This window comes from Bubalus kerabau, chromosome 8 (genome assembly GCF_029407905.1).
Source record: "Bubalus kerabau isolate K-KA32 ecotype Philippines breed swamp buffalo chromosome 8, PCC_UOA_SB_1v2, whole genome shotgun sequence".
In the NCBI taxonomy this organism is placed as follows: domain Eukaryota; kingdom Metazoa; phylum Chordata; class Mammalia; order Artiodactyla; family Bovidae; genus Bubalus; species Bubalus kerabau.
In genome coordinates, this window is record NC_073631.1 from 47,228,820 (window position 1) to 47,242,157 (window position 13,338).

General features: G+C 37.4%; 2 protein-coding genes across 2 annotated transcripts in view; one reads left to right on the plus strand and one right to left on the minus strand.

Moving 5' to 3' along the window:
• Positions 1-2,299, plus strand: part of LRRC17 (leucine rich repeat containing 17) — a 36,834-nt gene extending 34,535 nt beyond the window's left edge. The window contains exon 4 of the mRNA XM_055590163.1: positions 1,549-2,299. Coding sequence (XP_055446138.1) covers positions 1,549-1,946 — 398 coding nt within the window. The 3' untranslated portion in view covers positions 1,947-2,299. The remainder of the gene's footprint in view (positions 1-1,548) is intronic.
• FBXL13 (F-box and leucine rich repeat protein 13) overlaps positions 1-13,338 on the minus strand; it is a 216,741-nt gene that overhangs the window by 128,236 nt on the left and 75,167 nt on the right. The window contains exon 9 of the mRNA XM_055590169.1: positions 12,428-12,560. Coding sequence (XP_055446144.1) covers positions 12,428-12,560 — 133 coding nt within the window. The remainder of the gene's footprint in view (positions 1-12,427; positions 12,561-13,338) is intronic.

Here is a 13,338-nt window from a genome sequence, read left to right on the forward strand (position 1 = left end):
GAAATAGGGATAATTTATGTTTAGATTTCTTTACTCTCAGAGAAGGAAAAATAGCTTTTTGTTGTATTATTTTGTTATGTGTTCAATATTTGTTTTAATTATCTACCCTCTGGTGAAATTAAATACATATGAATTCAAAGCTGATAGCTACCATAGCTTGCCAAAATACAACCAGATGTTTTCAAAATATTGATAATTTTTGTTTTGTTTTGTTTTGGACAATACAAGAATATAATTTCTTCCCCATAAACTTGGAAATGGTTGTTTTCTAGGCATTTTCAGAGTTTATTCATTTCCCAAAGAGCTGTCCGATTTCTGAACACATTTCTCATTTTTTGTGCACTTATGTCTTACATTGAAATATTTTCCTAATCCATGTCTTTCTGTGGCATTTTTCCAGTGGGTATTAAAAAAAATGCACATGAGCACAAAATACATTTTTTAGAGATCTAAGTTAAAACTGATTTTTCAAATAAAAAATTGTAATCAAATAAAAAATTCTAGTTAATCTAATCAAGGGGAGAGCTTTGAGTAAAAACATGTTTCAGAATTTTTCATTTAGACATGTATACTGTTGCTGCTGCTGCTGCTAAGTCGCTTCAGTCATGTCTGACTCTGTGCGATCCCATAGACAGCAGCCCACCAGGCTCCCCTGTCCCTGGGATTCTATACTGTTAGGGAAATATAATTAAAACCAGAGTCCTCACCCAGCATAGAAATCCTCTCCACAAAGTAGTAGAGAAAGAAAACTCTTTTATTATTGAATAAGCATTAAATTGGAATGTGATGTACACAACAGGCAATCTGCTAAGAGATTGCAGAGGCAGAAAGAAATCTCACCCTTTATATAGCCAAGCAAATACAACCTAGCATATGTGTGTTTTCAGAATACGTGTTTGATCCCTGGGTAGGGAAGATCCAACCTAGAGAAGGGAAAAGGAGAAGGGAAAAGCTACCCACTCCAGTATTCTGGCCTGGAGAATTCCAGGGACTATACAGTCCATGGGGTCTCAAAGAGTTGGACATGACTGAGTGACTTTCACTTTCACTTTCAGTCCTTAAGTAAGACTTGACAACACCACTTGCCAAACATAGTTCATTCTAAAACCTTACCGAGCTATTGGAGTGGCCATCTGTGTTAGCTAATTGGCTTTATCAAGAAGAAAACAAACTTCTGTCTTTATGACAAGAGATAATTTTGTGCCTTAAAGGCTTCTACCCTCCCACAGTAACTGGGAGGCAGGAGTGTTTCTTCCCTTGATGTTTCCATTTCAAAGAGATTGTTCCCAGGTTTTTAAGAAGGATGTTCCTCAGAGAGCTGAGAAAGGCCTCTTTAGTCTTCTAAAGGATGTGTATACATTTTAAAAAAGAAGAGAAAGTACTTGGAAGTTTTCTAAAGTAAGAACTCTGAGAAAAAGGAGGTTAAGGAAAATCTTTTCCTTTATTTTCAACAGCGAGAATTGTCTCTTACTTTTAAATTTGTCCTTATAATATACAGTGCACTTAACCTAATTACTCATTGGTTTAATAAATATTTTCTGTTTCTAGCTGCTTTTTTAGGACTCACACATTTAGAAGAGTTAGATTTATCAAACAACAGTCTGCAAAACTTTGACTATGGTGTATTAGAAGACTTGTATTTTTTGAAACTCTTGTGGCTCAGAGAGAACCCTTGGAGATGTGATTACAACATCCACTACCTCTACTACTGGTTAAAGCATCACTACAACGTGCATTATAATGGCCTGGAATGCAAAATGCCTGAAGAATACAAAGGGTGGTTTGTAGGAAAATATGTTCGGAGTTACTATGAAGAATGCCCCAAAGACAAATTACCAGCATACCCTGAAACATTTGACCAGGATATGGAAGATGATGAATGGGAAAAAATACATAAGGATCACACAGCAAAGAAGCAAAGTGTAAGAATCACTATTGTGGGATAACAGAATTGTTCTTGTTGCAACTAGTTTTGCCTTTGCTATACTGGTGTTGGAAAACCGCATGTTTACATTTTGATTAACTGTATTACTTATTTATGCAGGATTATCCAACTAAAGGAAGGTTCCCTTGATTATTATTGTTGCTGTAACAACATAGTAATCAAAGGAATACTCTTATCCTGCTTGCCTGCCTGTTTGCCGAACAGCTTTCGATGATGATCCCACACTGGTAACCTGCAGGAGTTGGGTCCTAATGATGGCATTAGATTTTCATAATGTCCTGCATAAATCTTTTTACTGCTTTTTGAAAATAAATATTTTAAAAAAAGCTTGGTTCATTTTCACATGCTTTTCAAGAGCTGTGTGCACATACCTAAAGATGATCAAATGAAGAGATACAAATGATGAGTAATAATAAAATCTTATTCTCTCCCCTCTACCCCCCCCCCCCACCTTTTTTTCCAGTAAGTCAGCTTATGCACTGAATAAATTTCCATGTTTGATTCCTGTGCACTCCAAAATGAGGTCCTGGTAAACCCAAATTCTCCACTACTTTTCGCTGATCCTTGCAAAAAAAAATGTCCAGCTAAACCGGAAGAATTGTCACATGCAATAAGCCAAGAATCTGAGAATTATATTAGAAATTGTTAGAAGACCAGACTCGGAGAAGCAGTTGTATGTGGTGTGAATCATGAGCCCTGAACAGGTGTAAACACTAGTAAGTGTGGAAACAGCACTGGTGTTTTAACAGAATTTAGGCTATGGAGCCGCCTGTCAGTGGGAAGGATCTGAGCCCTTCATATGTGAAGGAGCATAAAACAGGATGAAATTAGGATTCAGGGTCAGGATTTGAGATGAAAAAGAAACAAAAAAGAAATTGATATCAGAAGCAACTGAGGGAGCAGATGGTATGGAAGAGAAGCCCATGGGGTTGCAGGTTAAAATTAGCTCACCTAGAAAAACAGATCACCGGAAAGAGAGGAAGTATTTGGAGACTAACCCCATCAGTTTGTATTTTGATACTACTATTCTATTAGAAAAATAAAATGAAATATGTACATATCATTAGAAATACAATTTTTATGCAGATTTACTTTTTCATATTGAGTTGAATATATTTTCATTTCTTATATCAAGGTATTCATACAAAGTTTAGCAACTGATCTTTGATACTTGCACAGATTTCCAAAGTATAGAAATGATAAATAACAAATAGTATTGAACATGTTTTTTTTTTTTGGCTGTGCCATGTGGCTTATGGGAATCTTAGTTCCCTGACCAGAGATTGAACCCAGGCTATGGCAACAAAAGTGCCCAGTCCTAACCCCTGGACCACCTGGGAATTCTGTTGAGCATTTCTGAAGTACCTACTAGAGCTCAGACACTGTGCTAAGAGCTTCACATGTTCTTTTTCTAATTCTTACAAGATCCCCCTGAGGTACATAATATTATCTGCCTTTTCTAGATGAGGAATCCGAGGCATAGAGTATGCCTCCTGAAACACCTTTCTCCTTTTTCTCCTGAAACACCTGTGAGGGCTGGAGACAATCTTTGGGTCAAGTAAGTTAAATCTGTACTAATATGTATAGGAAACCAAGAGAGTGGGGAACAGGAAGAATTGCTGGAGCTTGTGGTTCAGGAAATGACACAGCATTGTAAGGTTCTAACCTCTATGCCCTTTTTCCTATGGTTTGGGTCAGGGTGGAGACTTAAGAGACACTGGTTCTCAAAGCAAGTTCTCACACTCAACATGATAGGTTGAAGGCAGCTGTTAAATTTGAAGTGTTACCAGAGAGATATAATAAATTTACTTATTGTTGATGAGCACTTAGAGTGGAATATTAAAGAAAACATCCAAGATTTGATGGTGGAGAAAGCCCAGGTGGGACCATAGTAGGAGACAAAGGCACACAACGGAGAGGTGAAGGTTCTGGAAAGGAATAAGGATATTAAATCTGATTCAAACAAAGGACCCAAATTACTCTCTGGTTTAGTTTTTGGAGGCTAGTTGGGAATTTTATTGGTTGATTTTTATATTCAGGATTATCCCCAGGGATCTATTTGGAAATAAAGCTCTGGAACACACTGTGATACAAACTGATCTGGATCATCCAAAAGTAAGTTGTTTAGAATCGCTACTATCTTCCATCGCCAAAATTTAAATATGTTTTTGAAAGTTTAAGATTGCTATTTTTATGTATCAGAGTTCATAGTTTCTCAGGGAAGCATTGCTGATCAATGATGGAATGAACAATTAGATACTTCCTCTCCTGCCAATTTCTTACTTATCATTTAATAACTTGTCTTTGCAACTTCCTTCTGTTCAATAGGCGATGAAATTCAGGAGTTTTTAAAAAGTATATTTTATAGTAGTCAAAAATAATACAATCCTGAGATCTCCATATTTGAACACATATGTTTAAATATCACCTGAATTTTTATTCAAATACCCAAGTGTTTGTTTTTTTAACTAGTTCTAAGATTCTTTGATTTTTTTCTTTTTTGAAGTAAATAAGATTTACTACAAGCTAAGGTCTCCTGAGTCCTAAGTCTGAGTCAGTTCTGACCTAAATCTTGACTCTTGAGAAAGATATTGAATATTAAACAGTGTGGATTAGTCATTTATTAAACTTTCCCTCTCCTGGAGTTTTCACCGTGGATCAATTAATACCCATTTCTGAGAAATCTGAATAAGGCTCCTGCTCTGACAAATAGAAGCAATTCAGTAATAAGAATCTACTTGGCTAAATTCTGTGAGATCTGGGGGCTTCTCTCTGCAGGAGGCAGAGTATTTGGTGAGTGGATGGGGAGATGTAATATGTATCAGTCAACAGTGTGATTAATCGGTATAAATGAGAGAATCAGTAATAATAACATGAATATTGTAGGCAAACTGGAAAATTACTTCATAAATTCTATTCCCAAAAAAAATTAAGTATTTTATTCTATGAATTCTAGAAACATAAACATGCAACTTTGGGAGTATTTACAAGTCAAGTATTTCTGAACTGATCTCATCTTGCCAGTCATCAAGTAGGTGTAGAAAAACTGCAGTCAAGTGGAGCCTCTCATCCCTTATGAATCTGTTTTGCTCAGGTTCAAAAATGTAACTGCTGGACTTAAAAATCACTATGTGTATCCTTCCCAAATGTATGCTCAAGTGTTTCATCATATACTCTGCATCAGTTCAGTTCAGTGCTACATCACATACTCTGCATCAGTTTATTTCAGTCACTCAGTCATGTCCGACTCTGCGACCCTACGGACTGTAGCATGCCAGGCCTCCCTACCATCACCAACTCCCAGAGTTTACTCAAACTCATGTCCATTGAGTCAGTGATGCCATCCAACCATCTCCTCCTCTGTTGTCCCCTTCTCCTCCCACCTTCAATCTTTCCCAGTATCAGGGTCTTTTCAAATGAGTCAGCTCTTCGCATCAGGTGGCCAAAGTAGTGGAGTTTCAGCTTCAGCATCAGGCCTTCCAGTGAATATTCAGGACTGATTTCCTTGAGGATGGACTGGTTCGATCTCCTTGCTATTCAAGGGACTCTCAAGAGTCTTCTCCAGCACCACAGTTCATAAGGATCAATTCTTTGGCACTCAGCTTTCTTTTTTTTTTTTTTTTTTTTTAAATTTTATTTTATTTTTAAACTTTACATAATTGTATTAGCTTTATAGTCCAATTCTCACATCCATACAGGACCACTGGAAAAACCATAGCTTTGACTAAATGGATCTTTGTTGGCAAAGTAATGTCTCTGCTTTTGAATAAGCTGACTAGGTTGATCCTAGCTTTTCTTCCAAGGGAGCAAGCATCTTTTAATTTCATGGCTACAGTCACCATCTGCAGTGATTTTGGAGCCCCCAAAATAAAGTCTCTCACTGTTTCCACTGTTTCCCCATCTATTTCCCATGAAGTGATGGGAGCAGATGCCATGATCTTAGTTTTCTGAATGTTGAGTTTCAAGCCAACTTTTCACTCTCCACTTTCACTTTCATCAAGAGGCTTTTGAGTTCCTCTTCACTTTCTGCCATAAGGGTGGTGTCATCTGCAGATCTGAGGTTATTGATCTTTCTCCCAGAAATCTTGATTCCAGCTTGTGTTTCTTCCAGTCCAGTGTTTCTCATGATGTACTCTGCATGTAAATTAAATAACCAGGGTGACAATATACAGCCTTGACATACTCCTTTCCCGATGTGGAACCAGTCTGTTGTTCCATGTCCAGTTCTAACTGTTGCTTCCTGACCTGCATATAGGTTTCTCAAGAGGCAGGTCAGGTGGTCTGGTATTCCCATCTCTTTCAGAATTTTCCACAGTTTATTGTGATCCACACAGTCAAAGGCTTTGGCATAGTCAATAAAGCAGAAGTAGATTTTTTTCTGGAACTCTCGTGCTTTCTCAATGATCCAATGGATGTTGGCAATTTGATCTCTGGTTCCTCTGCCTTTTCTAAATCCAGCTGAACATCTGGAAGTTCATGGTTCATGTACTGTTGAAGCCTGGCTTGGGGAATTTTGATCATTATTTTGCTAGTGTGTGAGATGAGTGCAATTGTGCGGCAGTGTGAATATTCTTTGGCATTGTCTTTCTTTGGGATTGGAATGAAAACTGAACTTTTCTAGTCCTGTGGCCACTGCTGAGTTTACCAAATTTGCTGGCATATTGAGTGCAGCACTTTCACAGCATCATCTTTTAGGATTTGAAGTAGCTCAACTGGAATTCCATCACCTCCACTAGCTTTGTTCATAATGATGCTTTCTAAGGCCCACTTGACTTCACATTCCAGGCTCTAGAGTCTGGCTGTAGGTGAGTGATAACACCATCATGATTATCTGGGTTGTGAAGATCTTTTTTGTATAGTTCTTCTGTGTATTCTTGCCACCTCTTCTTAACATCTGTTTCTGTTAGGTCCATACCATTTCTGTCCTTTATTGTGCCCATCTTTGCATGAAATGTTCCCTTGGTATCTCTAATTTTCTTGAAGAGATCTCTAGTCTTTCCCATTCTATTGTTTTCCTCTATTTCTTTTCATTGATAACTGAGGAAGGCTTTCTTATCTCTCTGTACTAGTCTTTGGAACTCTGCATTCAAATGGATATATCTTTCCTTTTCTCCTTTGCCTTTAGCTTCTCTCCTTTTCACAGCTGTTTGTAAGGCCTCCTCAGACAACTGTTTTGCCTTTTGCATTTCTTTTTATTGGGGATGGTCTTGGATCACTGCCTCCTATACAGTGTCACAAACCTCCATCCATAGTTCTTCAGGCACACTGTCTATCAGATCTAATCCCTTGAATCTATTTGTCACTTCTACTGTATAATCTTAAGGGATTTGATTTAGGTCATACCTGAATGGTCTAGTGGTTTTCCCTGCTTTCTTCAATTTAAGTCTGAATTTGGCAATAAGGAGTTCATGATCTGAGCCACAGTCAGCTCCCAGTCTTGTTTTTGCTGACTGTATACAGCTTCTCCATCTTTGGCTGAAAAGAATATAATCAATCTGATTTCAATATTGACCATCTGGTGATGTCCATGTGTAGAGTCATCTCTTGTGTTTTTGGAAGAGGGTGTTTGCTGTTTACAAGTCAAGCATTTCCTGAACTGATCTCATCTTGCCAGTCATTGAGTCTGTGTAGAAAAATTGCAGTCAAGTGGAGCCTTTCATTCCTTATGAATCTATTTTGCTCAGGTTCAAAAATGCAACTGTTGGACTTAAAAATCACTATGTGTATCCTTCCCAAATGTATGCTCAAGTGTTTCATTGTATACTCTGGCTGCTGCTGCTGCTAAGTCACTTTAGTCGTGTCCTACTCTGTGCGACCCCATAGACGGCAGCCCACCAGGCTCCACCGTCCCTGGGATTCTCCAGGCAAGAACACTGAAGTGGGTTGCCATTTCCTCCTCCAATATACTCTGGCTACCTATCATAATATTTTAACAGACATTTCCCAGCCTTGCTCTCATCTGTCTTTTAAACATTTAAAATAACATGTTAAAGTTAATTTTCTTCTAAAGTTTTTTGTAGATAAAGATTATAAGTACAAGTCGTGTGGCTACTCAGCCAAACAGCCTAAAATATCAGCCAGTATTTATCTTCAATCTAACAAAAAGTGAGAAAGTCAGACTTCTTACCGGAAATGTGTATAACTTTAGGCACATAAATAAATCAACTGACCTCAGCTTGGGGGGCAGGGGGGGCAGAAACTGGAAAAGCTGAAACATCCCTGAGATTAGTTTTTTAATCTTTGATAGACTCAAGGTTGTTGAAATGAACAGTGGTTTTATTAAATAAGCTATGGCAACCAGACACCCCCGTAAGGCCTGCTGCCAGCAGCCCTGGGAACTGGCCCCATCCTTCAGCTGGTGACCAGCCCCAAGACCTGCCAGGCCTCACAGCCAACCCAGTGGGCCAATAACCACTGGACAAGGCAGGGTCTTTCCACCAAACACACAAGGAGCCAGCCATGTCTACCAGACTGCCCACTGTCATTGGCCCTGCCACAACAGAAGGACCCTTGCAGCCCACATTGAGGACAGCCCTAGAGCATTTAACTCTGGTAAATGGGGAGTGTGCTGCTCAGCCCCATAAGACATATCCTACATAAGACCACTCTTCCATGGTTGGTAAGTGTTTTACATTTCCTAAACACATAGAAATAAGAACAGAGAATTAGGCTTAATGAGATAACAGAGAAATATGTTCCAAATGAAGTAACAAGGCAAAACTCCAGAAGAACTAAGAGAAATAGAAATAAATCTATGCAATAAAGAATTCAAGGTAACAATCATGGAAGTGCTCAATTAATTGGGAGAAGAATGAATGAACACAGTGAGAAGTTTAACAAAGAGTTAGAAAAAAAACTGAGGAATATCATAACTGAAATAAAAATATACTAGAAGAAATCAACAGTAGATGAGATGATACAGAGGAACAGAACTGGAAGAGTAGTGGAATCACCCAATCTGAAGAGAAAAAAACAATTTCTTTAAAATAAGGATACTTTAAGAGTCTCCTCGGAGAAGGCAATGGCACCCCACTCCAGTACTCTTACTTGGAAAATCCCATGGATGGAGGAACCTGGTGGGCTGTAGTCCATGGGGTCGCTACAAGTCGAACACAACTGAACGACTTCACTTTCACTTTTCACTTTCATGCACTGGAGAAGGAAATGGCAACCCACTCCAGTGTTCTTGCCTGGAGAATCCCAGGGACAAGTGGAGCCTGGTGGGCTGCCGTCTATGGGGTCACAAAGAGTCGGACACGACTGAAGCGACTTAGCAGCAGCAGCAAGAGTCTCCTGGAAAAACATCAAGTGTACTAACATTGGGCTTCCCACATGGTACTAGTGGTAAAGAACCCACTTGCCACTGCAGGTAAATTGGCAAGAGCTATGGGTTCAGTCCCTGGGTTGGGGAGATCCCCTGGAGGAGAGCACAGCAACCCACTCCAGTATTCTCCAGTATTCTTGCCTGGAGAATCCATGGACAGAGGAGCCGGTCAGGCTGCTGTCCATAGCGTTGCACAGAGTCAGTCATGACTGAAGCAACTTAGCACACCTGCGTGTACTAGCATTTGCATTATAAGAAGAAGAGAGGAAAGGGCAAAAAACTGGAAGACATGATAGCTGAAAACTTCCCTAACCTGGGAAAAGAAACAAACATTCAGGTCCAGAAAGGACCAAGAGTCCAAACAAGATGAACTCAGAGGTCCATACCAACACACACTATAATTAAAATGGCAAAAATTTAAAAAGAAAATCTTAAAAGCAGCTAGGGAAAAGCAACAAGGGAACTAACATCAGCTGACTTTTCAGCAGAAACTCTGCATGCCAGAAGGGAGTGGCATGATATTTTTTAAATGATAAAGGGAAAAACAATATTCCACAAGGCTACCACTCTGATTCAAAGAAAAGACCAAGAGTTTTAAAGAGGAGCAAGAGCTGAAAGTAACCAGATTTACAGGAAATGTTAAAGGGACTTTACTAAGTCGAATAGAAAAAGCCACAACTAGGAATATGAAAATTACAAAAGGAAAAAACGTCATTGGTAAAGGCAGGTATCAAAGGCAGTAAAGGTAGAATATCAACCGCTTATAAAACTAGTAGGAAGGTTAAAAGACAAAAGTAGTAAAATCATCTATATCGACAGTAAGTAGTTAAGAGATACACAAAACAAAAAGGTATGAACTGTGATGTCAAAAACAGTAAACGTGAAGGGGAATAAAAATGCATTCAAACTTAAGAGAATAGCAACTTAAAATAATCAAATATGTATAAAGACTTCTCTACATAAACTTCATAATAACCACAAAACAAAAATGTAAAACAGGTACACACACACAAAAAGAGGAAATAAATCCAAGCAAACACTGAAGATAGTCACCAAATCACAAAGAAAAGAGAACAAAAGAAGAAAAAGTAATAAACTGGTTTAAGATGGCAGACTAAGTACCTGTTTCAATTTTCCTTTCCTACCCAAATTACCAGAAACAAATTTTTCTAATCTATCATGTCCTTGGAAAACAACAGAGATGGTCTTGGTGGATCAGAAATTAATAGTTCCTAAAAATTCAAATGCAAACATTACCAGATTGAATGAGGAACATTCAGAAGATGGCTGCCGTAAAAGATGGAACAGCATTATGTCTTTGTGAAGGGTGTGTCCCAGAAATTAGAATATATAGTAATATTAACACTATTCTCATTAAAAATATGAGAAAAGGATTCAAGGACAAGACAAGATAGCTGCGTATCCTTGCTACCAGAAAAAGAAGTAGAAGATATAAGAATAGGAATGAATGGAAATATTTCCAGATGATATGATAGTCTACCTAGAATACCCAAAAGAATCAACTGACAAACCATTAAAACTAGGAAGGCAGTTTAATATATGATCAGATAATATGACATTATATATAAAACCATCACTTTCTGCAGCACCAGCAATAACCAGTCAGAATAATTCCATTTTGTATTTTTCAATTAAAAAAATACAGATAACTGTTGAAAGCCCTTGTGAACCTCTTCCCCATTTCATTCAACTCTCTCCATCTCGGAGGTAACCACTATCTTGCATTTGGAGTTTTTCATTCACATGCATGCTGTTTATATTTTGCTGTCTGTGTGTGTGTCTGTGTATGTGTATACAAGTGACCTTAAATATTTAATATTAAAATTATTTCAAAATTTGAAGTATATAGAATTATTTTACACATTGAAAACTTGTATACAAATGGTATTAGATTTTATATATATATATATCATTCTACAACTTGCTTTCACCCATTAATATCTATATCATTCATATTGATATTTTGAAATCTATTTTTTCTCTCATTTCCAGAACTATATATATGGAAACTTAGAAATGTACCTCAAAGGACATATGTTTTAATGCGATGGGCTGAATGTTTGTGTCCCCCCAGAATTCATATGTTGGAATCCTCACCCCCAATGTAATGCTATTAGGAGGTTGGGCCTTTGGGACATAATTAAGATGGAATTCTCATGAATAGGATTAATGCCCTTATACAGGGGATTCCAGAGAGCTCTCTCCTGCTTTCTACCATATGTGGATACAGGAAGAATACAGAAGTCAACAACCAGACAAGGCCCTCACTAGACCCCAACCAAGACTAGGCACCCTGGTCTTAGACTTCCAGGCTTTAAAACTATGAGAAATAAGTTTCTGTTGTTTATAAGCCACCCAGCCAAAACTGAACTTTATTATAACAGCCTGAACTAAGACAGTTAAACACAAAGTTTACAAAGCAAGTTAGAAAACTTGGAAATAACCTTAGTGTCCATCAGTAGGAAGAAAGTTAAATAACTATGGTATAGCCATAGTATGGTATTCCCTAAAATCAGGGAAATGATTTTAAGTACTTAAAAATAATTTAGTAGTTCTATATGTACTGACATGAAAAGATTTTCAGGATATAAAAGAAAATATAAAACTATTATCCCTTTAATGTTAAAAATTAAAAGTGTGTATTTTTAATCACAAATGCTTAAATGTATTTTTTTTAATTTTATTTTATTTTTAAACTTTACATAATTGTATTAGTTTTGCCAAATATCAAAATGAATCCGCCACAGGTATACATGTGTTCCCCATCAAATGCTTAAATGTATTTTAGAAAAACAGAAAAAGTGATAGTGTTGAGTACCACTGGGTAAGTGAATGGGTTTGAGAGAGATGAAAGTAGATTTTTTCTTTTACTGTCTATTATTATTTCTTTAGTGAGAATATGTCCTTATATTGTGGATAAATTGATGACATATAGATACACAAATGCTAAACAACAAAAAAAAATCAATAAGAATGACCAAAGGACCAGGTCTCAGGGCATACAATCCAGGAAGAGCTGACTGTATTATGGCACTTTTAAATAGTTTTAATAGGCATTCTCATGGCCTAAGACTGTAACTGAAGTTTCCATTTTAAAATACAGGGAAGCAAGACAAACAGTTAACAAACATACTTACTGACAGATCTCAAAGTTTTCAATCGGAGAACACAACCACGAAAATTCAAGCGCAGCACATTTAGACGCCACCTTTGCAAAATAGACACTATATATTTATCTGTGATTATATTTTTTACTGCAGAAAAATCAATCTAAAAAGGATAAACAAAAATGTTAAGAAATGAGAAAGATCTTTGGCATGTGAAATTTTAAAATATTTTTAAAGCATCAAAGAACTAAAATGTCTTTATCTCATCACTCTTTTCTGTTTGTTAGGGTTTTTGTGGTCATTCCCAGGTTTAATTACAGATTCCAAATGTCCAGTCCAGGTTGACAGCTGGGAGGGCAGGGATCTCATCTCCTAACAAGAGTCAATTGTTGTGGAGTGCCTGGATGCCCGCCCCCATCATTCCAGGTGAGCCCCAAGGCTTCCCCCTACTTCAAGGTTAACGGACCCTTCTTCATTCATCACTAATGTGTGCCTGCTTCTTTTTTCATGAACACAAACTATACATTGAGTACTTGACTATGGAAAGACAATATAGTATGTGGATTATAATGGCTTTTCCATAACTCATAAGTTTGTGGGGGTAGTTCTAGAGATAAGGAAAGATGATCTGAGTGCAGTGTATAAAACTGAAAAGCACAGAATTTTCTGTAACCTCTGGATGGCCAGGGCTGGTGGATAAACAACAACATCGTATTTTTTTATTGAAGTATATTTGATAACAATAACATAGTGCTAATACTACCTTTCAGCTAAAAGGTTAAGTGTACTGAACATCCTATTTCTTATTGCTTTCTGAACAAAGTTATTCTTCATGCTAAAATGTTTATTACAATTGTGTCACACTTGAGCACACACAAATAAAGACAGAAATAATTGCAAATGAAGGGCAACAGATAATTGTGGAAAGAGAAATTTGCTGA